General features: G+C 48.6%; 1 protein-coding gene across 1 annotated transcript in view; it reads left to right on the plus strand.

Annotated features, from left to right (window-relative positions):
* The window catches only part of Cdh13 (cadherin 13), a 1,027,905-nt gene that overhangs the window by 964,886 nt on the left and 35,961 nt on the right, over window positions 1–27,058 (plus strand). Inside the window, exon 11 of the mRNA XM_021220018.2 lies at window positions 26,256–26,398. Coding sequence (XP_021075677.1) covers window positions 26,256–26,398 — 143 coding nt within the window. The remainder of the gene's footprint in view (window positions 1–26,255; window positions 26,399–27,058) is intronic.

Here is a 27,058-nt window from a genome sequence, read left to right on the forward strand (position 1 = left end):
TCCCCCTCCCTTCCCCTGTGGATGTGATGTTGATGTGGCTTCCCTGCAGTGAGGGCTATAACCACAATTGTGAACTAAGATCCCCCTCTTCCTAAGTTGCTTTTTCCAGGGTTTTATCCCAATAGAAATAAAACTAGAACTATGTTACTAGAAAGTATCACAAACAGACCAAAGGCAAGTGCCCAAAACTGACCACACACACACTCACACACATATATTCACACACACAAACACCACACATCACACACACACTCACACTACACAACACATTCATACACATCACACACACTCACACTCACACATTCACACACAAAACACTCACACTCATAAACAACATATTTACACACAACACACACACACACACACACACACACACACACAAAACACACACACAAAAGAAAGAAAGAAATTATAGAGGAACCATCTTATTTTCTCTGTAGACCACTCAGGGGCACTGTAGTCTTTTTCTCCAGTTTTCAAGAATCCAAATGCTGGCCCAGACTCTGGGCCTCAAAGTCCATAATAGGCCACCCAAGTGATTGCTGCCTGAGACGTGTCCCTTTCAGCTGTCATAACATCCATTCTGCTACACAAAATAGATCACCTGAATCCCCATCTATCCAGACAGCCCTACACAGGCCACATCTTTTACAATGAGAAGCGAAAAAAGCTTATTCCCCTGTGAGTTCCATAAAGACATTCCTTGACATCTTCAAAATGACAGGGACTCCCCACCCAGCTCTTACACCACGGCCGTCCCCAGCCTTGGTTGCCGTTCAGAAACGTTCCCTGGGATTTGAAAACATTCTTCCCTTGCCCTGAAGCCGTGGTCATAAGACAGCTGAGAGGAGAGGACAGGGACTGATCTGTGCTTCTGAGGTGGGACTTTCAATGGTTCTCAGTTGGTTGGGTTGCTAAGGGCAAAAGAGATCATAACAAAAAGAATAATACAATTTATCCTTAAATGTGCATTAAAAGGTGTTTTGTTCTTGCCTTCCGTGCTAGGAAAGAGAGCCAATTCCAAACCCATTGTCTTAGGAAGGCTGGTTTAGTGCGTTCCATGAAAGGGTTTGCTTTGCCATGTCCAAGTGTGTGAATTAAACCTGATGCACCCATCTCCGTATGTGAACCAGCCACTCTGCTATCTCCTTAGGGAAGGAAGCTTCCCAAGATGTGGTCCCCCACCAGCCCACCAACAAACCAAGGAGAGCGATGTTTCCCAAGCTGTGCCATTCCAGAAATTAAGTACTCCATCCTTATTTACCGTATGGTTTTTGTTCTCAGAATCGAATCTAAGCTCTGTTGGAAACTTGATGCAAGTCTTCAGTGTTCACTTCTCACAAAACCTAACTACACAACATTACCATTAATAGGAGAAAAAAAACCTGCTGAAATTCAATTGGAATTTTTTTCTATTAACTTAGTAACAAGGATTCCATGTCCCCATGTCCAGAAGATAGCCACGCGATGTTGTTGAGATTGCACTGTTTGCTATACAGTGTCAAAGATGTTTTCAAACATGTGGTGCCCGCCTGCGCTCACAACAGCTGAACCTTCTAGGAAGTCAACACCAATGTCCTAATTTTCTTCTCTGTTGCTGCTCTGTCAGAAGTACCGTGACCAAAAGCAACTGGAGGGGGATGTTATTTTGCTTATAGGTTAGAGTTCATCCTGAGAGCAGTCAGCGCAAGAGCTCAACACAGGAACTGGAGCAGAGAAACGCTGCTATGGGTTCGCTCCCCCTGGCTTTCCTTTCTCAGCCTGCTTTCTTATAGCACTCATGACCACCTGCGCAGGGAATGGCACCACCCATAGTGGGCTGGGCCCTCCTAGAGCAATCATTAATCAGGAAGTGCCCCACCACCAGCATGACCACAGGCCATTCTGGAGGAGGCAGTTCTTTCGGTCAAGTTCCCTGTCCCCAGGTGAGCTAGTGAGCTGGTTTGTGTCAAGATGACAAATACTAACCAGCACAATTAATTTGAAAACTACTGCCTCTCTCTCAAATGAATGAACCACTTCCTTTCAGTGAATTTTCTATAAAGGGTGAAGGTGACCCTTTGCTGTCCCACCTGTGTATGCGTGGGTTAGATTTCTACCATATGCATCCTGCATCTTGAGCAGGGTGTAGATATGGCATTTAAGGTTATCCCAGGTGCAGTGGCCACCCTTCTGCTGGTCCTAAGGAATACTTTCCAAAAATTGAAGCAAATACCGGAAACCACCAAGGACAGGCCAGGTTCACACTGAACACACATGCTCATGAAGAAAGTGTGGTTTGTAAGCTATGCACAGTAGGAAATAATAGTAACAGCTAGTAACAAAATAAAATACTTGTATCCACGCATCCACTGACAGCAGTGATGCCCTTGCCTTTTGGCGCTGTTGTCTTGTGAGCTTACTTCAATAGATACACTGTAACACCATGACCACAGGGCACAGTAAGCCAGATGGTGTCTCAGTGTCTAGCTGGCAGGGAGCATGTGTGTGCTGGACTCCACGTGACCCCCCAAGCCCCAGGTGGGGAAGAGCTCAGTGGTACAGGATTTCATTATGCTTCACAAATCAGCACAATTTTAAATGTACGACTTGTTTATGTCTGGAATTTCACATATGATCACGGTTCTCAGCTGACCAGAGCGTGGAAGTCAAGAGTGACAGCTCAGGGTGAGCCCTGAAGACTTCCTGGGAAGCTGATAAATGACTAGAGCCACACTTTATTAGATTCTGGGTCTATTCTGGCTTTTACACTTCCACGCAAATCTTCATACTGTGGTCACTGCACCTGCCGCTAAGAAGCTCCCTAAAAAATAAACTATAAAATCAAGTTTTTTAAAAGAATTATTTCTTTGGGTTTATGAGTTACACTGTAGCTGTCTTTAGACACACCAGAAGAGGGCATCAGATCCCATAACAGATGGTTGTGAGGCACCATGTGGTTGCTGGGAATTGAACTCAGGACCTCTGGAAGAGCAGTCAGGGCTCTTAACCGCTGAGCCATCTCTTCAGGCCCCCAAGTTTTTAATTCAAGTTTTTAAGACAGGATTGATCATACCTAGAAAACACAAAGCCCTGGGTTCGATCCTCAGTACTACATCAACAAAAGAACAGGGGAAGAAGAAAAGAAGACAAAGACAGAGGAGAGAGAGTAATCAGTGCTAATAGTTGGATAGCATAAAGCAATTAAGCTTTAGTGAACAGCTTCGAGGAAGACTGAGGCTGTATCGCAGCACGTACACCACTTACCTAGCACTTGTAAAGCCCTGAGTTCACATCCCAGCACTGCATAAACCAGGCATGGTGTCCCATGCCTATCATCCCGGCACTTGGAAGCTGGAGATCAGATGTTCAAGGTTGCCCTTGGTTACATCATGAGTTCAAGGCCAACCTGGTCCATATGAGAACCCTGTCTCAAAATAAAACAAAATTCTACAGACTGACATGGGAAACGACAGTTGGTTTCTTGGCCACTATTGAAGAGGCTACGATGAAGCTGGCATTACTGCTTTCAAATACCCACACCATTCACTGCAAATGGCCCTCCCCTGTGTGCCAATGCCGCGCCTGCTGCAGATGGGGCCCCCACTGGAGCCTCCCCCCGCCATGGGCTGTCATCGGCTCCATTGCCTTTGTCCTTTCCGAACCCCCGTCGTCTTTCTGAGAAATGAGGTTTCTCATAGAACATGTTCTTCAGGAAAAATAATGTGTCCTTGCATCCGTCGTAGCTCTCCATCTATCCTAGCAAACAGCACTTTCTTCTTTCATGTAGCCCAGGCTGGCCTCAAACTCACCATGTAGCCAAGGATGACCTTGAACTTCTTGTCCTGCCACCCTCTGCCTCCTAAGCACAGGGACTACAGGGGCGGGCTACCACATGTATGCGGTGCTGGGGATGAACCCAGTGTGTGCCAGGCAAGCACTCCATGGGCTGAGCCGCATCCCCAGCCCTAGCCCAGTACATTGTTTTATGTAGAACTGAAAAGGGATTTCAGAGAAGGAAAATGAATATAATAAATAATAATAATGATAAACTAAAAATTAAAATTGTCACTTCCAATCTGTAGATAGAATGGCCTGTGACTTTAATATTCACCCTCACATATTATTCTCCCCCTCTCAGCCAGGACTCTTGGCTCCAGAGGCAAGCTGTCTCAAACTGTAAGGGGGGGGGGGGGCAGGGGACCGAGGCAGCTCTCAGAACCAGGAACCCTAGAGGAAAAGTGAGCGGCTCACACCCAAATGGAGCTGAGTGTTGATGAGAAATACTCAGATTAGCACAGCTGGCCGTGGGCATCAGCCAGTCAGAACAGGAATGCCAGAGTGTCTGCTTATAATGTTATTAGCCCTACATTTGCCGTCAGGGTCGGCCTTATCGGGAATCTCTCTCCCTGTTAACTTGGCCTTTTTTAGAATATATCTTATTAATTCTTTGAGAATTACATACAATGGCTTTTGATCCTATTCACTCCAACCCCCAACTCTTCCCAGCTATACCCCTTCCCTTCCCACCCAACGTCGTGTCCTTTGTCCCCACCCATCAAGGCCGATTGGTATTACCCAAATATTCTTGGATGTATGGCTTCCCGCTGGAGCATGGTGAACTCATCGGGGCTACACTCTGGGAGGAAACCAGTCCCTCCTTCCCCAGCAGCCGACAGTTTCCTTGACTAGGGGTGGGACCTCAGACACAAGTCTCTCTCCATGCTGAGATTGGCTCTGCTTTGAGCTTGTGCGGGCTTCATGTATGCTGTCATAACTCCTATAGGTTCATATGCACAGGTGCCTGCGGTGTCCCGAAGACACTGTTTCTGTGTAGTCACTCACTGCCTCTGGCCCTTACGCGCTTTCTAACCCCTCTTCCTCAATGGTCATTGAGCCTTGGGACAAGCGGTGTGGTATAAATGTTCTCTTTAAGGCTAAGCATTTTGGTTTTTCTCTGCATCTTGGCCAGTTGTCATCATCGACTGCAAATAGAAACATCTCTGATAAGGTTTGATAAATGCATTAATCTATGGGTATAATGATAAGTCATGAGGAATTGATTTAACACTATGTCCATTTAGCAGAATAATAATAATAGGTAATTTCCTAGGGTTCATGACCTGTCTAGCCATAGGTTCTTGGCACAATAATGGTGCCAGGTATGAGTTTCATCTTGTGGAGCTGGTCTTAAGACACGATCAGAAAATGGTTGATTACTTCCATGGCATCTGTTGCACACTACTAGTGGGTTTGTCTTGCCAGGCCTTGACTAGATGACTTCTTTGCCTTGTACCAATATTACTCTCAAACATGACCTTGGCTTGCAAGAAGGGCAGCAGCTCTTCATGCCAGGGAAATTTCTGCCCACTGCTCCAGTGGAATTCTGGGACTTTCTCTGGCTGATCCAGAGACGATTACAGTCCAAATTTATTCCAGTCACAGGTAGCGGAATTGGATCAGCCCAAGGGACCTGATACAAGAAAATCTCAACTAGTCCCTGTGACTATAGGAGTAGGCATGGCTGCCTAGACCAAAATGAAGGTGGCTCTAGGGAGATGGGAGACATATGTTAGCAAAGCACGACCCCCCCCCAAAAAAAAAAATGACACCTCGGGCCTTGTCTGTGGTTTCTGGAAGTATCTAGAGATCTGCATTGCTTTTAATGATTTGCTCCAAGTGCCATAAATGTGACTTCCTTAGAAAGATGGATGTGTATTATTGACAGAAGTACTGTATGGGGGTGAAATGCAGAATGGGGATTCCTAAGTCACGAGGAAGCACTCTTCTGAAGTGAGTGCCAATGGCCCCTGCTGTTTCCACAAAGGGGTGGGGTGAGGAACCGCACCTTTCCAGAACATTCTGTGTGCTACTTTCCTCTTCTAACTGAAGCTGTAACCTTTACCCATTGCTCTACAGTCTCAACTGTCAATCTAAGAGATAGGTTGGGGGTAGGTATTGGTGAGGTGTGTGGGTTGACTTCGGCATGTATGCATGTTGAGTGCACGTGTGCACATGTTTATGTGTATGTACAGCAGAGGTTAACCCTTTGGTTCCATCCTTTACCGCCCTTCCACCATCACTTTGGAGGGGGGGATTCTCTCACTGAGCTCAGAACTCGCCAATTTCTCAAGGCTGGATGACCAGTGAGCCCCCAGAGAGTCTTGTGTCTCCCTATCTCCCTGGTTCTGGGGTTACAGATGAGAGCCGTGGTGGGGATCCAAATTCAGGCCTTCATGCTTTTGTGGCAAGCACTTTACCCAGTGAGTCATTCTCCTCTGCTCTGAGGAGGTCTTAAACCGTTCAGAACGCTGTAAGAACCCATAGCACCCAGGACTGTCAGAAAATACACCCCCAGGAGTTGTTGGGTATTCACAAATTAAATGGGCAAGGTGTTTAACCTTTCGGCCTGCAGTTCTGTTCATTTTCCATCTAGTAACTTTTATATAGAAGACAAGACTCAGGGGTTCCCCCTTAGTCTCAAGTGGGAAGACAATGCGAACCCCAATCCTCTTACATCCACCGTGAACACGGGCCCTCCTCACCCTTCATGCCTGTCTTTGGCCAACTGCCTTTCTCCACTTCTCTCGTGCTCTTGAGATGAAGGAAAAGCCAGAGTCTGTGTCTCTGCCCATCTGCTTCTCCTCCTCCTCCTCCGTAATCTCAGGTGCTTGGGGTTTGCTGAGCAAGGGCTTTTCAGCTCAGATGGGCTCAGGCGGCAGCTCAGTTGGAGCGGGCGCTCAGTTGGAGCTGGGGGTTTATGGCTATCATTTGGTTGCTCACTCATGCCTGCTTCTGCTCATAAATACCCCCCACCTCATTCCATGGAAGATCGGAAATGGAGCTTTATCGCCCCGAGTTCATGCTGGCATAAATATTAAATTCATGTAATAATCACAAGCCCTCTTCCTCCACTTCGCTTCAACCGGGTTCTGGTAGCCACTGTGAAATCTCTTTTTCCCATCAGAGGTTAACAGTCTCTAACTCTCTTTTTAAGATTTATTTTATTTTAATTTGTGTCTATTGGGGGACTGGTGAATACAGGTCACCAAAGAGTCCTGAAAAGGACACCGGATCTGCTGGAGTTACATGCAGTCGTGAACCCCCCCTATGTGAGTGCTAGGAACCAAACTCAGCCCCTCTGTGGGAGCAGTCTGCACTCTTAACTGCTGAGCCATCCCTCCAGCCCCAGGAGTCCCCAGTTCTCAGCCAGACTGAGTGTCACTTGTTGACAGCTCTTCTTGGGAGTCAGCACCATCCACCGCACCTTTTCTGACCTCGTCTCTCATCCTGGCAAGAAGTGCCGGGGTTTGCCATGGCAATCGCTTCTCATGTTCAGAAGTTTGTGCTTGCTCTGGTGGGGATGTGGGATTCGAACCCTGGAGCCTGTGACTCTTCACCCCTAGATCCTTGCTGGCCCCTGGACTTCCTTCAGTGGTAGCAGCGTCCTTCCAATGTGTTCCCATAGTGACTTGGATGTGTGACTGACCTTTCCTGCTGCTGACCGAAGCAGACTATGGTGGACTCCCTGTTGATGTGGGTCACTGAGGCAGCATCATGCTGACCAGGAAGGGGTGTGTTCCAGTCAGAAGAGGGCCTAAGATTTAACTCAGCAACACACTTTCTCCAGCTGGGCACACACGCATACTCTAACACACAAACACACTCACACACTCACATTCACACATGAACTTATGTATACACACACTCACTACATACACATACACACACTACATACACTCACATATACACTTTCACACATATACTCTTCACACAGTAAACACCACACACACACACCACTCACACACACAGCACACACATACACACACATACATCCTACACATGCACACCATATACATACATGCTACATATACACACACACCACAAACACACTCACATACGCATACCACTCACACTATACACACCTCACACCACACACATGCTCTCGCTCGCTTGCTCTCTCTCTCTCTCTCTCTCACACACACACACACACACACACACACCACACAAAACACACCACACACTCACAGAAACACTACACACATAACACACACACTACACACATACATCATACACACTCACAGAAACACTACACACATAACACACACACATAACACATACTACATAAACGTGACTTTCAAAGCTTGCTCATGGAGAGCTCATCGCGTGTGTGCACCGCAGCTTCAGATGGCTCCTGGTTTTCACTCTGCGGCAGCCAATTGAATCGTTGACTCGATCTTAGTCCACTGGGAGCTGCTGAGGAAGGCCGGGTTCCTAAATCACACTCCTGACAGGTGCCATATTTCTGAGCCCCGAGCTAAGCAGTGACCTTCTGGTTTCCCAGTAACTAGGGCTGGGTGACACTCATAATGAACGGAGTCCATCGAGCCTTCTTAGAATATGGAAAGAAGCTGAAATCAGATGGAAGTGTCATTTTGAATCAGGGTACCAGAACTCAGTGATCAATCTCCCACCTGCCTGATGAGGCAGAGGCAGAAGGCACAAAGACTTCCCCCTGGCAAAGGGTTCTGAGATGTCTGCATCAGACAGCCTGCCCCATGCCTAGGGCCAGACTGCATATATGATATAAATAAAAATGACTCCTGACACTGGTGTCTGTCCCACACCCGTGGAAGTCACTTCTTAGAAAGGTTAATCCTGTCTTGATGACCCTCAGGCTCTGCATGTGGGGCCACAGGATGATCTCCCTCCTCACTGTCAATCATGGTAGCCTCTTCGGCCTGGTACGCTCCCCTCCCCAGACCGCATAGGATAACTCTCTGCTGTTTGGGTCCCAGCTGTGTTCCTCTTTGAGGCTTTCTTGACCACTCACTAAAGAATCCCTCCTTCCCCCAACAACAGTCTGAGTCCAGGGACACGTGCATTTAAGTACTTAAGTTGCTGAGGCAGGAGGATGATCAATTCAAGGTTCCACTCAGCTACATAGTGACTTCCAGCCCAGACATTGTCTCAAAAAACAAACAAACAAACAAGCAAACAAACAATGAGATAGAGAGGGAGAGAAGAAAAGAGAAAAAAGAGAAGAAGGCTCCTTCCAAGTCTCCCTCCCCATCACTGGTCATCACTGGTCATCACTGGTACCTCCTGACCCCATATCCCATAATGTTGGCTTTCAGAGCACAGGTCGGTCTCTCTCTCTCTCTCTCTCTCTCTCGTTGTCATATTATCACATCCTCTGTCATGGCCTCCCTTTCAGAATATAAGATCCAGGAGAACAGGGGTTTCCCAAACATTTCTTGTTCATATATTCAGGGTGCGTAAGATCTGTATCATACCTGCTGAAAGAATGGGTGTGTGCACAGACGGGTGCACACACCCATGCATGCATACAGACATGTGTGCACAAGGGTGGATGTATGCATGGATGGGTGGACACACAGATAAAGGGAAGTGAACAAGTTCAAACTGGATCCAGTTGGGAGATGTTTCTCTTTAGTTGGGTCTCGGTGACTGTGTTGGAGTCTGGCCCTGTAGCCCCCATCCCTACCCCCCAGGCTCCCTAAATGCTCACCTGGCTCCCTGTACCCTTCCCTCTGCCTCCTGAGAGGACAAGGTTAGTGGTGGATGAGCCCCAGCAGGGAGCCCAGTTGCTAGGCAAGCCCAGCTATGGCTCCATCAAAGCAGGTCAGACAGAAGCTGCCCCGCCAAGGTGGTCTTGGATCGGCTCTGCCCTAGGGTCATCCCACTCCTGCAGCCCCCTCTCTTTGACTTCACTCAACAAGTGTGACATTGAGGTCTCCTAAACACATGTGGATACCAGGGTTCCCCAGTCTGGAGGACAAACTGGATACATAGAGATGTTTTAAGTCCAAGAACTAAGACAAAAATGCCACTTGGGTGAAGAGCAAACACCATAGCAATGGCGCCTGTCAGAGTCTGGGAAGCTCACCTGAAGGTGAGAGGAGGGAAGGGACCATTGGGCAGGGGGAACAGTATCAGCAAAGGCACCGAGGCTCATCTGGAGCTGCTCACTGAGAAAACGGGCGGACTGTGAGGGTCCTGGAGGTCCTCGATCTGTGGGCAGCAGGGTTCCCCGTGGGCCTGACTTTGAAGGATGTTGTGATCTATCTCGTGTCTAAAACACTCAGAGTCAAGGCTGAGGTTAAGGGAAGCAAAGGCCAGGAGGCCTCACGGGCATGGACATCCCCAGGTTGGAGAGTGGCTGAGGGAATGCAGGGGCAGCAGATGCTCAGAAACAAGAGGAAGTAGGACCAGAAGTCTTTGGGAATCCCTGTGATGAGGGTCAGAGAGAGATGCTGGGCGGTTTCCCCAAGCTAGAGAGTTCCCACCTCTCCCACCTGTCAATCATCTCTCTAGACACAGTGATCAAATACCTGACAAGAAACAATGGGAATCTGGGGACCTAGACACAGCTCTGTGCTAGCCCGTGCCAGCCCATGCCATCTGCTTGCTCACATCTCGGCTAACCAGGAAGCAGAGACAGGACCAGAAGCAAGATGGAGTCGTGAACCTCAAGATCCACCCGTTAGAGGTCCGCTTCCTCCAGGCTCCACCTCCCAAAGGTTCTACAGCCTTCCAAAGCAGTCCCAGCAGCAGAGACAGAGTGTCCAGACTCGTGAGCCTGTGAGGGATGGGCCACATTCAGATGGCAGCATAGCCCCTCCTTTTGGTCTGTTACGTTTGGAGTCTGGATACAGGCTTAGGACTGCTTAGAATGTCAGGAGCCTGGGCTCCTCAACCAATGCCATATGTCAGTGACCAGACCAGCTTCTGCAGACACTCTGGAGAGCGGGTCCTGTGGCACATGTCCTGTGGCACGTGTCCCGTGGCATGTGTCCCATGGCATGTGTCCCGTGGCACGTGTCTGTAATTTCAGCCCTTAGGAGGCAGAGGCAGGAGGATCGCTGGGAATTTGAAACCAGTCTGGGCTACAAACTGAGAAATGTAAAGTTAATGATGAAAAAAGAAAAAAGAAAAACCTCAGAAACCCCTTCCTAGATCCACAAAATCAGAAAGCAGTGTCATGGACTGAGGAGCTGCACCCCTGAGCCCTGAAGGTGACTCCAGGAGCCACCACCATGGACAAACAGCACCGGGGGATGGGGGACAGTTCAGTCTTCATTAACACCTGAGAGGAGACTTAGGAGCAAGCCACTCACAGTGGGCACTGGCACCCCACCCCCAAGCAAGCCTAATGTATTAGTCAGGGTTCTCTAGAGTCACAGAACTTACGGGTCATCTCTGTATAGTAAAGGAATTTGTTGATGACATACAGTCTGTAGTCCAACTCCCAACAATGGTCAGCAGCAGCTGTGAATGGAAGTCCAAGGATCTAGAAGTTACTCAGTCCTACAAGGCAAGCAGGCAAAGGAGAGAGCCTTCCTTCTTCCAATGTCCTTATGTAGTCTCCAGCAGAAGGTGTAGCCCAGATTAAAGGTGTGTGCCACTACGACTTTAATCCCAGATGACCTTGAACTTGGAGATCTCCCTGTCTTAATCTTCTGGAATTCATAGCCACTATGCCTCAAGATCTCCATGCCAAGATCCAGGTCAGAAACTTGTATCTCCCAGCCTCCAGATTAGGATCACTGGTGAGCCTTCCAAATTGTAGATTGTAGTTCATTCCAAGTTGACAACCAGGAATAGCCACTACACCTAGGGTCTTAAAGCTCAAGTCAATTCAGACTGGCATACTGGTCCCTCGCACACTGGCCACTCGTCTGTGTCACTCACGGTTTGATTTGTGGACATTGCAGCCATGCAGGGGGCAAGCGGGAGGACACATTGTCCTGGATACAGGCTGGATGGTGACAGAAGGGTTAGATGCAGATGAGGAAGGCAACCTAGGCTGTTCTAAAGCACAGACCCTTTTACCCTGCTGGGTGTCCCCAGGAAGTCAAATGGCCAAGACAGGTACAAAGGGATGGGCCAAACATCCGAGGTTGGGAACAGCTTTCAGGACTAGTTTCTAATGAGATTTTCAAAACACTAATTTTCCACAGCAGAAAAATCAAGTCGTGTTCATTTGTAACCCGTCAGGCACAGTGAGATGGGGGGATATTTCTTCCCGTGCTGTCAGTTAATGCTCTGAGCCAGTCAGAATACAAAGTAGGATAGTTGGGCCATCAATCAGCACTCTGGGAGCTGATAAATGGAAATGGTTCAAACCTAGCATTCGCATTGGCTCCGAGAGCATAAATCGACTCCTCGTGATCTTACTTTGAAAAAAAAAAAAAATTATCCTCTGAAGCCAGAGTGAGCGGTTGATAGAGGTGGGCTTTCCTGGCTATTTGTTTTTCTCACCTTTAGTGACCATCTTTTCAGTCTGTGCACCCAAGTTGTGTTGTAAAATGTCACATGTCACATAGGGGGAATGGTCAGGACTTGAGTTTGTGTCCGCCCTCCAGGGAGAAGTTTAGAACTTTTTCATTCGTCCATGAGTAGCGACACCTGGGTAGAGACTGTCATGATTTTATAGACAGTCAGAAAGAAAAGCATGGAGACTGTCATTTAGGGCATCCTTTAACAGATGGGGACACGGGCCCAGGAGTATGAGTGCTGTGAATATCACAGGCTGAGGTTCTGATGGACCAGGGTCATCGGTCTCAGTGTGGGAGGTGTGTACTCTGCAGCGGGTGATTGCTTTGCTGTGACTCAGAATGTAGCAGCAACACCTAGAGTGTAGCACACCTGTGTGCTGGCTCCGTTGGCAGAGAGTTCAGCTTGGCTCCATGTGTCTGAGCATAAAGAACATCATGGCGGAAGAGGGCGTGGTGGTGGATCTTTACCTCACTGCCTGTAAGGAGAAGAAAGCAAGCAAGGGGCCCAGAGTCTGGATAAAATCTCCAAAGATACTCCACACTGACCTACTCCTCCTGTTTCCAGGGTAGCTTCCCCAGCTGTAGACAAAGCCTTAAAAAACTGTGAGCCTTCAGGCAACACTTCATACTCAAACCATGATATGAGCCCTGGCTAGGGACCATCCATCTCACACATACACATGCACACACACATACCACACACACAACCATGCATGCATGTACACACACACAGGCACACACATACACAAACCACACCACGCACACACACATGCACACCACACACACACAGGCACACACCACACACACACAGAGGCACACATATACACAAACCACACCACACCACACATATGCACACATACCACACCACACACAGGCACACACAGGCATACACATGCACACTCTACACACATGCACATACTACACAGGCACACACAGGCATACACATGCACACTCTACACACATGCACATACTACACAGGCACACACACATCACACCATACCACACATATGCACACACACCACACCACACACAGGCACACACAGGCATACACATGCACACACTACACACATGCACATACTACACAGGCACACACACATCACACCACACCACACATATACACATACACCACATCACACACAGGCACACACAGGCACACACCACACACACATCACACCACACATATGCACACACACCACACCACACACAGGCATACACATGCTCACACTACACACATGTACATACTACACATGCACACACCCACCACACACAGGCACACACACACCAACCCTTTAACAAGCATTCAACAACAAGAGAAAAATCAAAATATCTTTATTATTCAGTAACGGGGTCTTCTGTAGACCATCCTGGGAAGGGGCTTGCCTTAGTATTTTTGGCTTTAATAACTGCAGCAACTGTGGGAAGTCCCTTGAAGGAACTGGCTTACACACAGCAACTTTACTGAGCTACAGTCCATCCACTGAAAGAAGACACACTGGGGCCAGCGAGAGCGCTCAGCAGGTAAAGACACTTGTCACCAAATCTGACAACCCGAGTAGAATTCACTGAGCCCAAGTGATGGAAGAAAAGAATCAACTCTCACAAGTTGGCTTCTAACCTCCACTCTGTCACTGTGCCGTGCCCCCACGTAAACACACACAGAAAATAAATGTCAAATGAATATTTAAAGACTGTAATTCCCAGTCTTCAGGATTCCTAGCATCTTCTTGCAGTCACGGAACCAATGCCACCTTTAACCTCAGAACCTTTTCATCTCCTGGAATAGACACGCTGGTACCCATCTTCTCCTCCTGACCTCGCAGACCCTTGCTCAGGGCAGCCACTCAACCACTGTCTGTCTAGCCCACTGGCAGGGTCTTGGTACTCCTCATAAATGGAGCTTCGTGCAGTGGTGTTATTTCCTTGAGACCCCGAGGCAGAAACAAGGATGTTGTGAGCAGCTGCTGGGTCTGGAGAAAAGATATGGTCCTCCATTTTTCCCCTCAACTTGAAATAATTTTTTTTGTATGTTCTGAAATGTTAAAAGGCTTTTACAGCAAGTGCCCTTTCATCATTCACTCATATTTGACTGTCACCCTCTGGGTCCAGTCTCTCTGGCATATAGTGACATATATTCTCCCTGAAGATCCCCATCCTCACGGTGGGGGGGGGGAGGGCATCTCTGTGGAGAAGGCAAACACTTGGCTGTGCAAAATCAAATGTCAATGTGGGGGATTTGAAAAGTCAAGAACATTAGCAAATTGACATTGGTACTCTGAAGGCACTGTCTCGTCCAAAGGACAAAGGCTCAAAATAGCTACCCAAGAGAGCCGTGTGTCTGAGATGCGAGGCTGGGGGCTGCCTCGGGCTGGGATGGCTGGCTGGTGGGTGACTCTGCTCACCACGCAGATCTGAGACCCTGGGAAGATCAGAATGGACTAAAAAGACAGCAGCCCCCAACCCAGCCCTCCCCCCGCTACAGCTCACATTTCGGTGCAGCTTTGGGGACTCACAAGTTTATTTTAAGCATCAATGTTTGACCTTGCTTTGGGGGGCGGGGGAGAAGATACTTTCCACACGTCCCCACGTGGCTCAGACATTTGACGGCTGTGATTATGCACAGAGCCACCATTCCCTCCAAGGGGTTGGTTATGCAATACCACGTGGATGACAAAGGACAGGGTGTGAGGGTGAATGGGAGGACAGAGTGCGACACTGGGCAGTGAGCTGCCCTCTGTATCGCTCTGAGTCTCACAGTGTAGCCTAGATGTTCAGTCACGGGAGCCTGAGGAGAGGCACTGGCGGTCATTGGCCAGCCCACAGCCTATGCCTAGAAGCAGGTGATTCACTACATTGTGTAGGTGTGTGTGTGTATGTGTGTGAATGCATAGGTATATGTATGCATGTGTGCACTCATACATGTATCCGTGTGAGCACATATATCACAAATGTGTGTGTGATGAAGAGATGTTAAATTTTAGTTCTATTTTGTTGTCTAGATCTGTTTTAATTAGGTAATAATAATAACAATGATAATAATAGTGTACTAGTTTCTTTTGGTTGCTATAACAAAACACCTTACAAAGGCAACTAAAGGAAAGAAGAGCTTATTTGGGCTCACAGCTGGAGGGCACAGCCTATCATAGCAGCGAAGTCATAATAACAAGAATGTGGAGGAGTGTCCCATGGTGTCCACAGTCAGGGAGCAGAGAGATGAATGCTGGTGCCCAGCTTGATATAGGCAGGCAGGCAGAAAGAAAGACAGACAGATACATATGAGAGAGAGAGAGAGAGAGAGAGAGAGAGAGAGAGAGAGAGAGAGAGAGATTGATTTGAGACAGGGTCTCCCACCAAGTGTAGCCTTGAAAATCCTTGAATCTCGGATGATTTTGAACTTCTGACCTTCCCACCTCCACCTCCGAAGTGCTAGGTATGTGCCACCATATCTGGTGCTGGCAGTGGGACCCAAGGCTTGGCACCTGCTTATAGAGTGAGGAGAAGGGGTGCGATACTCATCTCAGAGGTCTGGACAATGCACGAGTTCGCACAGACATGAACTCCCTGAAATTGGCGGCTGGAGTGTGGGATTGTGGTACCCATCTTCTTAGCATACATAGCATTCCCCCCAGAGTCCACTGAAGGCCGTGACCACAGGAGCAGGAGGGAAAGCAGAGCCAAGTCAGGGTTCTCTGCCACCAAAGAACTGTCTACTCCTGAAGGGCACAGGTGCCATGTGTGTCATTTTTATAGTGCAAATTCTTATGGATTAGAAGGGCCAGTGAAGTGTTCCGGCATGTGATTGTTGATGTTGTTTTCTTTATTCATATTTTTATATTTATTTGTGTGTACTGGTATGTGTATGTGTGTGGCACATTCATGTGTGGGTGCCACAGTCCTCGTGTGGAGGTCAAACGACAGCTTTCCAGGTCTAATTCTCTCCTTCCACTGTGAGGGTTCCAGAGTTTGAACTCAGGACATCAGGCTAAGCAGCAAGCATCTTTACCCTCTAAGCCATATCACCACCCTTTGTCTTCTTTTAACTAATAAATATGGCATTGTCATATAGCACCTAATGTTCATCTCCTCTAGCTGAGGCTGACTTAACAAAATACCATAGAGAATGGATGGTTTAGACCTAGGGAAAGATTTTTACACGTTCTCTAGGCCAGGAGTTCAAGATCAAGGTTGCCACCCATCTCTCCTCTGAGGGTTCTTCTCCTGCATGCAGGCAGCTGCTCCTCCCTGTCCCCAGGTGACACATGCGTCAGTGGGGCATAGAAGACTGGTGACAAAAGGAACTTTCTGGGATCTCTTCCTATCAGGACACTAATCCTGTCTGCTCAGAGGCTCATGCCGTGACCTCGCGTAGCTCTAACTGCTTCTCTGGAGCTACATCTCTAAGCGCATCATGGGATTAAGGCTTTGGTAGCAGAATGGCTAAGGGTGGGTGCTGAGATCTCTAGCCTTCCCTCGCTTGGTGCCACATCCCGGCTTGTCACCACTGGAGGCGGCTTGTGGATCCCATGATCTCTGAACTTCCCGAGCCTCAGAAGTCCCAGGAGCTCCCTGAGTCTTACACACCCCGTCCCCCCTCAAAGAGGGAAAGGTTCAATAAGAGAAATGGCCCCAGCAGCAGGCAGAGAGCCCAGGGAGCTCATCTGACCAGTTGCTGGTATTTGCAAACACGGGTGCGGGGATGTTAGCATGTCACATGTCTGCACATGCATGCACCAACATACTGTAGAGAGATTTCCTAACCGACCACCGCCATTTCAGACAGAGTCAACTGGCCACCTCTGCTGTGATGTGATGTCTGCACTGTGCCCCATTGCCTAGGTAACTAGGCATTTGGGGTAACAGTCATTAAGTTCCATGTAACCCTTCTCTAACAGGTAGGGACGGTGAGGACATCGTCACTGATGTTCCTGCGTAACAAGTGTGAGTGGCACTTTATCCTCAGGCCTTTTCTCTCATAATATCAGTCGCAACACAAATCTGTGTAGTCAGGACTCTGAGAAGTCTGGCAAAGGAGGGTCCCACCCAGCTTCGGCCCAGCACCCCTCACTGCTATGCTTCTTTAGGCTAGACCATTGGAGATGGAGTTCTGTATCAGAGAGTGTACAGCCCCAGGGGATGTTTCACTCACCTTCGGCTAGAACATCACTTTAGCAGCTGTTAAGCCTGAGAATCCTTCTGAGATTGCCTGAGACTTTAACTACAGTTAGATGAAAAGTTCGAGAATAATAATAACAACAATAATAATAATAATAATAGTAATAATAATTGAATGGTGACATCCTCTTTTTAAGATTATTTGTACGCTTTTTGACAATGTGCATGTGTGTCTTTGAGTGGGTACGTGCCTGTGGAGGGCAGAGGAGGGTGTCGGGGCTCCAGAAGCGAGGGTTACAGACGTTGCAAGCTCCCCAGCACGGGTATCAGAAACTCAGCTGGGCCCTGAGAACAGTACACACTCCTAACTGCTGAGCTATCTCTCCAGTCCATGGTAACCTCTATAGAAGATCTGACAATCAGGAGGGCCCAAAGAAACACCCAGGGTTCTTCCTGGGTTTCCTGTCAGTCTAAGGGAAGTCGATTCACTCAGCGAGTGTATATTCTCCTATTCAAGCCTCTATACAGAAAGACAAAAATTAGCCAGATTCTCTTACACAGATGCTCTAACGGGCTCATGGGAGATTTAAGTCCCCTGAGATGTAAATCAGGTGCTTCGTGTAAACTTGGATAGTCAAGGTTAAGGCTCAACAGGTGGCCTTCATGGATCCTTTATCCATCCAACAAACACTTGATGTAACCATTAGGATCGGGCCCTAAGGATGGTGGAGAACATGGCAGATTCACTGTCCTGACTTGGTGTTTGCATTTTAGAGGTCACTACAGTGATTGAGTAGGTAATCATGAGACCAGTGTGGTCACAGCTTCTGACCACCTCAGCCCCTTCTGGAGAAGATAACTCAGTGGGACAGCTCCCAGGAGACTGAGTCTCCATGGTATCAGCAGGACTGGTTGAGAGGTGACACTTGAACTGGGACCTGAAGAGTGATGACAAACCAGTCCAGCCCAGGTGGGACAAAGAATTCCCAGTGGATATGACAGATCACATGAACAGCAGAAGATTGTGGGCTTTGAGTGGGAAACAGGATGAGTCAATGGTGGGGAGTAAACAGGGATCTACCATCGAGTCAAAAAGTTTACTGGTCCTTGGGCCGATCCTAGAGCCTTCTCATATCTGATTTTTCCAGCTCACTCACAGATTCACCTATCACTGGTCAAGGTCTCATAATGAACCAGCCTTGCCTAGTCAGAGCCTGTGTGAAGAGCAGTTAAGTTTAGTCTCTCTCAGGAGCACAGCATCTTCTGGGTAAACTTCAGTATCAAGCTGTGATGTTCATTTTAAATGACAGCTTGCTGCAACCCAGAATCACTTGAGAAGGGAGTGTCAATTAAGGAATGGTCTCTGTCAGGTTGGCCGGGGATGGTTGGGGGGGGGGAACGTATGTCTGTAGGAAACATCTTGAGTATTAATTGAGATGGGAAGTAATACTCTGAATTTGGGCGGCACCATTCCCTAGGCTGGGCCCTGCACTATATGATTGAAGAAAACTAAGCTGAGCAGAGCAGCAAGCAACTGGCAGGAGTACCTTGGTTTCTCTCTGCTCTTGACTGTGGATACGGTGTGACCAGCTGTCTCAAGCTCCTGCCACTGTGACTTCCACACCGTGATGCACTGGAGCTTGTGACTGCAAACCCCATGAACCCCCCTCTCTTTCTCTCATTCTAGATGCTTTATCACAGTGACAGAAGTAGAAACCAGAACATGTGACAGGGAGTTGGGACCCTTGGCAAATGTATGTGTGACCCAATGATCCAGACTGATCTCCCTGCCTTGCTCAGTGCCCCACCCAACACTGTAGAAGCCTGTGGGAGGGACTGGATAGAGTGGGGATGAGGGTGCAGCTGCTGTGTACTGCAGGAGGAAGGCTCCTCAGAGTCTACACAGAGCAGGTGTAGACCCACAACTTGAACCATGAGCCCGGCTTTGTGCTCCCCTAGAGCTCTCACCACTGAAGCTCAGTCACCCTTGGTTCCCCAGAACCCTGTCACTGTCCCTGTCCCTGTCCCTGCAGCTAGCATCCCCCTGGGGAACACAGGATCTACCGATGACTACTTAGACCCCATCGTGAGGGGAGACTGCCAGCTCAGTAACGCATCTTGCTGGTCCCAACCTCCCCCTCTAGGCAGCCTGCCAGACTGTGTCCATTGACCTTCAAGGCACAGGACAGGCTCAGCCATCCATCTTACAAGATGCCCAGCAGAAGGTCTGCTTGTTATCACCTTCTGGAAAGTGACAAAGCCTCTGCTCAGCCTAGTGGCTGATGGGTTCTGAGAGCCAGGTGCTGGCACAGAGCCATGTGTGTCCACTGACCAACCCAGTGAGATCTCAGAACACACACACGCCAATATCCATGCTGGCTTCTGACCTATCTTCTCCTTTCCCAGGGAGCTGATTGCTTGAGAGCCTTCCTGGAGAATAGCCCCAGTCAGATACCACCACCACCCAGGCCAATGGCATCAATCAACTGGGGATGAACTTGGCCTGCACACAGTGCAATTGGACCTGTGTGGAGGGGACTCACCAGGGCCATGTGCTGTCTGAAACACTGAAAAAACAGACCGTTCTATTATTTTAAGGTGTGTGTGTGTGTGTGTGTGTGTGTGTGTGTGTGTGTGTCAGCAGATACCCTAACCAAAGAGGCCAGACTCCACTGTTGTCAAAAGTTAGTAGACAGCTAACTGTTCTCCGAAGAGGACAGCCAGGACAGAAGGACAACTCCCAGAAAGAACCAAAAGTCACTCAGAATAGAGGAAGAAAAACATTAATGAAGAGTTTAGAGGAAAATATGAATTTTTTTAAGTTTGTGTTACCGCAACCTTAGGATGGATCTATGCTTGTTGCTTTTAGTATCGTGTTCCCAACAGTGTTCTGAGACAACACACACCACACTCCACATCCAACAAGGTGTCCACGGATGAAGCAGTTGTCTTTCCATCAGCATGGGGTTTCATCTACCTTCCAAAACCTCCCCTGGCCTGCTATTTGTCCCCTCCTCTGAAGTACCCGTAAGTTTCTCTCTCACCCCCTCTTCTGGTGACTTCCCCTGTCAGGTGGTGGCTTGTCCTAGGTTTCCTTATGTTCTCAAACAATCCTGACACCTCTCTGAACATCTTCCCAGCCGCTGGACACAGTTGGTGTTGGTCTGCAGTCTTTGGGTTGTTTTAGTCCCTCAGAGATTTCTCAAAGACTCTGCTGACCAAGTAGAAGCCAAGACTCAGCAAAGTTTAGGGATTGTGAGATAATTCCAGACTCAAGAAGGAGTTCCCTCAAGCCCTGCATATAAAATATTCAAGGACAAAACAACCCCATGGGACTCATTCAGATCTGTGTTCTTAGGCCCAGGATGTGCCCATCAGCATGAAATACAACACATGCAAATACAGGAGAAAAGAAAGAAGATGAAGAGAGAGGGGAGGAGGAGAGAAGCGTGGGGGTCTGCTGGCATGTTGTCCCATACTTATAATCCCAACAGAAGGATGGAGGGTAGCGACTAATTTGAGACTAGCTTTGACTATGTAGTTAGTTCTAGGCAAGCCTGGGCTAGAGTACTGGACTCTTCTCTCAAAAAAAAAATCCAAGATAGATAGATAACTGGTAGATGGATAGATAGATAGATAGATAGATAGATAGATGATAAATAGATTGGTAGATAGATAGATAGATAAATAGATATGATGAATAGATTGGTAGATAGATAGATAAATAGATATGATGAATAGATTGGTAGATAGATAGATATGATAGATAGACAGACAGACAGGCAGGCAGGCAGACAGACAAGGATCTACCATACATACAGCAACCCTAGAAACCTTGTGCACATCTCAGCTGGAGAGCCAATGGTGTAGGGCAGCCAGCTCATGTGACCTGCTCTAGACAAACAAGCTGGTCTGAGCCTGGAAGACAGAGAGCCAGGTTGGAACCACAGTTCTGCCATCTAAAAGCTACTGTAGTACTTGAACAAGTGCTGGTCCACTCTAAGCCTGCTTCCTCTTCTGCGAGATGATGCGATGGTATATTGTGAGGCATCTTCTGGAGTGGGGAAGGGAGTTATGGACGTGTGTTCCCACTTATAGGTGCTGTGGGAAGCAAATACTGAGGACAGAAAATACTTGTGGCTTATTGTGAAATTGTTCTCACATCCCTTGCTGTGAGTGTGATCAAATAGCCACATGTGTAATAATATTCTGTTTCCTTTACTGGAGTGGGTATTCACTTCTCTCACCGCTGTGACTAAGTATCTCACAAAAGCAACTGAAGGAAGGGTCTACTTGGGCTGGTGGTTTGATGGGACAGTCCATGGTGATGGGGGAGGGGAGAGTGGGCATGGCATCAGAAGAGGGGGGCAGTTGCTTACGTCGTGTCTCCAGCAAGGAAGCAGAGATAGGAACGTTGGTCCTCTGCTCACCTTCTCCTTCTTATTGTATCCAGGATCCCAACTGTGGGATGGGGCCATTGGTAACCAGGGCTTGTCTTCCATCCTCGGTTCCCCCAATTCGGGAAACACCCTCATAGATACACCCGGAAGTGTGTCTCTATGACGATCTAAATCCTGTCAGATTAACCATCAAGAGCCACCACACGTGGGTCAGTGCTCGGGGTTCTCCACGTGCAGTCATGTACCCTAACTCCCCGTCTTTCCTCTGATTCTCCCATTTTATATTCTTCTTTCTAATTGTTGGTTGGCTCGTCCTCAGCTTGACACACTGTCTGCACCCGGAGCTGGGGTTGGCAAGAGCTCAAAGCATGTCCGCAAGGCTACATTACATACTGAAATGAGCTCTGTTCCTAATTTGATTCATCGTCTTTTTTTTTTTTTTTTTTTTCTTTTTTTACTCCTGTAACAAGCAAAGTTCACATTACAGATAAATTGCCTGGAAATTTCAATTTAATAAGGCATATGCGTTTTTCGGGTCCAGAAGCACAGAAAACATTTTGCAGGGCTGGTATTTTCATACTGAAAGGTTTATTAAAAGGACAGCTTTGAAAATGTCAGAAATTTACATAGTGTGTCTGGCCAGTTGGCTCAAAAGGGCTGATTTAACAAAAGTACTCAAGAGCCATGACGTGGAAGAGCCTGTTGGCAGGTGGTCTTGAGCTGAGGTCCCCTGTGGGGCAGGGAGGAAGTCCCTGCCACTCTCCGGCTGTCAGTTTGGATCATGTGGGCAGCATGAGCTAGCACAGGTGCCGGACTTGGCAGTATTTAGCAGTGGAGAAGCCCTTGGCCTCCATGTCCATTAGGTGTGTTCTGACCAAAATTGCTCTGTGTGTGTGTGTATGCATTTATTTGTAGATATGCATGTATGTGTAGGTATGCATGTATGTGCAGGTGTGCATGTATGTGTAGTATGCCCATGCATGTATCTACACATGTATGTAAATAACAAAGGTCAACATGGGGTATCTCCCTTTCTTCAAGAGCACTTGAACTTATTTCTCTAAGGCAGGGTCTCTTTCCAAGCCTGGGGCTCTCCAGTCCTGCGAGGCTGGGCAGGAAGCCCAAGGGTTTTCCTTCTCCACATTCCCCTGCCACGCTGGGAACCGGAGCCCAGCGCTTCAGGTTTGTGCAGCAAGTGCTATGCCAACTGAACCATGTCCAGCCCCTACTTGGCTACTTTTTTTTTTTTTTTTTGGTTTTTCGAGACAGGGTTTCTCTGTGTAGCCCTGGCTGTCCTAGAACTCACTCTGTAGACCATGCTGGCCTTGAACTCAGAAATCCGCCTGCCTCTGCCTCCCAAGTACTGCGATTAAAGGCGTACACCACCACGCCCGGCTCCTGGCTACTTATTTTAATATCTATCACTGTTACTTTTAATTATGCATGTGTGTGCCCATGTACATGTGTGTGCACGTATATGTATATATATGTCTGTGTGCTTGTATGTGTGTACATGCACACACACACACACACACACACACACACACAAGTGTTGATGCCTATAGAGGCCATAGGCATGAGAAACTCTGAAGTTAGAGTTCTGTGAGCCACCTGATATAGGCCCTTGAGTCCCCCACAAGAACAATGGGTGCTCTTTTGAGACAAGGCCTCGCTGTTCCGTTCCTCACTGGCCTGGCACTCCCTATGTAGACCAAGCTGGCCTCAAAGTCATAGGAACTCACCCACCTCTTCTTCCCCAGGGTTAGGATTTAAGGGAGTGTGCAGCCCCGCCCATCCCCCGCCCATCCTCCACCTGGTTACTTTTTTTTTTAATTTATTTATTTATTATATGTAAGTACACTATAGCTGTCTTCAGACACCCCACTCATTACGGATGGTTGTGAACCATCACATGGTTGCTGGAATTTGAACTCACGACCTGTTGGAAGAGCAGTCGGTGCTCTTAACCGCTGAGCCATCTCTCCAGCCCCAACCTGGTTACTTTTTAAGACAGAAGAACACTACAGCACCATCCCTCAAAGCCCTGGCTTGCCTTAGACCCAGGGCATCTCAGGCTACTAACACTGGAAGCTCTGTGGCACTGTCACTTCTGAGACCATGACACCATGCAGTGATGTCAGCTCAGTGCCTCTGAACAGGAGTAATAAGCAAGGCAACCTGTGAATTCGCTGTGGAATCACAGCCTCGAAAGCTAACGGCAAATGGCATCTTGAGAAGCAACAGCGCCACTGGACACCAGCCCGAAAAGCTGGGCCGCTTGGTTCGGTTTTTATTTATGTTCTGAACTGAGTTGCATCGCGTGGGAATAAAATACGGCCCATTTAAAATCCTCATTATTTTAAATCTACTGACCCACAAGTCATTCCTGGATCCACCGTGAACCTGTCACCTGGAAAATGAGAAGCGAATGTCAGCTTTGTGTGCTTGCTCCTGCCCCACAGTGAGTCCCACTGGAAAAGATGCAGCCAGCCTGCTGAAGGCATGCTTGGTCGTGCACACCTCCAGTCCCAGCACTTGGAAAGCCAAGATGGAATTTGTTCGAGGCCAGACTGCTCTACAGAGTAAAACCCTGTTCCAAACACCAGGGGCTGGGAGAAGTCAATGGTAGAGTGCTTGTCTAGTGTGCATAGATCTCCGTGCTCAGTCTAACTGCTCCATCATTCACCAGGGACCCAACTTAGCTCTAGGGACAGTACCTAGCCTTGAACATGAGGAACAGACAGCATGCTGGATAAAGTCCAGCCCCTGGAATCCAATGTACTAGCATTGGACTCAATTTCTACTGTGTCTTAGGTGGGCTACTTTTGTTGGGTTGCTAAAACTTTAGTTTTGGTTTGCTGTATCTTAGGAACAAGGCTAATACAGTTTCGTGGGGTCGTTGTGAATCACAGAGACAGAAGTGCGTTACTCTGCAAGTGTAGCCCAGAGCTGAGCGTAGACACAGAGGCCTTGCTTAGTCTAGTCAACTCTGACCTCATCCTCATACCAGAGAGCTTAGACAATGGCCAGGACAGCCGATCCACACAGTCCACATCAGGCCACAGCCAGCAAGGACCTGTGTGGGTGATAAGAACCACAGAGATGTCACACCGGGTTTCCGAGAGAAGCTATTGGAGTGGGTCTTGAAAAACAGTTGAGTTTTGGCAAACCTCCATCCATCCCTCCCAGTTCGACCACCGCAGTGAGAGCATTGATTCCAGAGCTCTGCAGTATGGAATAGCTACAGAACATCACTCACAAAGGTGCACGGTGGCCTGGAAGCCACAGCACCCTCAGGTGCCGTGCACGGAGCCTGAGACTCATAGGGGCTTCTTCAGATGCACCGACCCTGCCATGGCTATCACCAGCTCACAGCAAAGAGCTGTGCCCTGCTGGGATTGGCACAGACACATGTCCTCTACACCACGCTGTGGTTTCCTCATCAGTGAAGGGAGCCGATATCTCTGGGGCCGACCAGCATGGTGTGCAGGCTGGCAGACACTGCGCCAGTAGGATTGTGCGTTGCTATGTAAGGTCTTTGGTGTGATGCAGGAGGCTGCTCTCCTGTATATGTGGTTATTATTAAGTGGGTGCTGCACCCCGATGCTGTCATAGGAGAGACAAAACCAGAGATCAACCCGGGGCGCTGTTCCTGGGATACCGTTCACCTTCCTCTTTGAGACATTGCGCCCCACTGTCCAGGGTCTTACAGCTTAGGCTAAGTTGGCTGGCTTTGGAGTCCCAGGAATCCTCCTGTCTCCGTGTCCCTAGAGCTGAGATTACAAACACATGTCGCCACTCTGGGAATCAAAGTTGTCAACTATGCTATCTCCCCCCCCCCTTGCCCATCTGCCACCAACAGCACAGAAACCCCGACTCTGAAACAGGATCGGGGACAGTGGCTGCCAGTTAACGTGCTCTGGTCCTCTTTGAAATGGCATCCTAGTGACCGCCTCTGACCAGGTTGTCCTCCTCTGCTTACCCTCTCCATTTGTGTCACCCCCCCTCCTTTCCTGCCACCTCTGCCCACCCCTGCCTTGGTTCAGGCGTGACAACTTCTGTGAGGTTGCTGGGGTTATCCTTGTTCAAGGCAGTGACTCTTCCAAGCGTCAGTCTGTCCTGTCCGTCCCTTCAATATGACTCGTCCTCCACTTCGCTCTACCGGAAGTGCGCCCCAGGGTGTGACAGAAAAGAGCCTGGGCTGTGGCTGAGGGGAATGGCTGTGACGTTGGCCTCTGTGAAAGCCAGGCAGACCCTAAGAGCCTCCTCGTGTGAGGTGGTCGCTAGTGGGAAAGGAGGCTTGCCTGTCACCTGTACAGTACAGCGCATGATCAGAGAGCAACTGGAATGGAAAGGGTTAAGCATGGCCTGACACTGAACCACGGAGCCAGGGTTCGACGCTCGGTGCACACCTCTTCACGCTAATCGGGATGCAGCCTGATGTGTGGGATATTATCTCCCTCAGGTACTCTGTCTACAAGGACCCAGCAGGCTGGCTGAGTGTCAACCCCATCAATGGAACGGTGGACACCACAGCTGTGTTGGACCGGGAGTCCCCATTCGTCCACAACAGTGTGTACACTGCCCTGTTCCTGGCCATCGACAGCGGTGAGTCCCTTGGGAAGGACTATCAGGGTGCATGTGTGTCACTTTCTGGTGTGTTTGTATGTGGGGCGGGTGTGGGGCATTCCTGAAGAGGAGGAAGGGAGTGGGAACAGATAAACCGCTGCTACTGGCACATGGGTCAGTGACAGTCCCAAGCCAGGGAATCTCAGTCTTTGTGGAAAGGTATATATATCCGTCTAGGGGGTCAGAACTGGGGCTCACTGTACTCTCTCAAGGATGGATCCCAGGATAGGAAGCCACCGTTTGTCTCAGTGATGTCTCTCAGCTGCACAGGAGGTTCTGGGATAGAATAGGAGAACATATCACTGACCCCTGGAACTAAATTGTCCGAATGGATTTGTCCCATCGTGACACAATTCCATGGAAAGACATTGGATCCTCCAGCCGGTTGCTGCGTATTAACAAAATTCTGCTCCTTCAAAAACTAAGAACTCAGTATCCGATGCCAGACGCCAAGCTGGATGCTGGGGACACGGCAGTGAATGAGCTAGAACCTATCTCCTGAAACATGCATGCAAGCAGAGTGTGTGGCACCTCAGGCACTCTCTGCTCCTTGGGGGTCAGACTGTGTGGCAATGGCAGACACGGGGAGAGGACTTAGGAGACATAAGGTGGATGACTTGCACCAGACACCGAAGGGAG

This window comes from Mus pahari, chromosome 20 (genome assembly GCF_900095145.1).
Source record: "Mus pahari chromosome 20, PAHARI_EIJ_v1.1, whole genome shotgun sequence".
In the NCBI taxonomy this organism is placed as follows: Eukaryota; Metazoa; Chordata; class Mammalia; order Rodentia; family Muridae; genus Mus; species Mus pahari.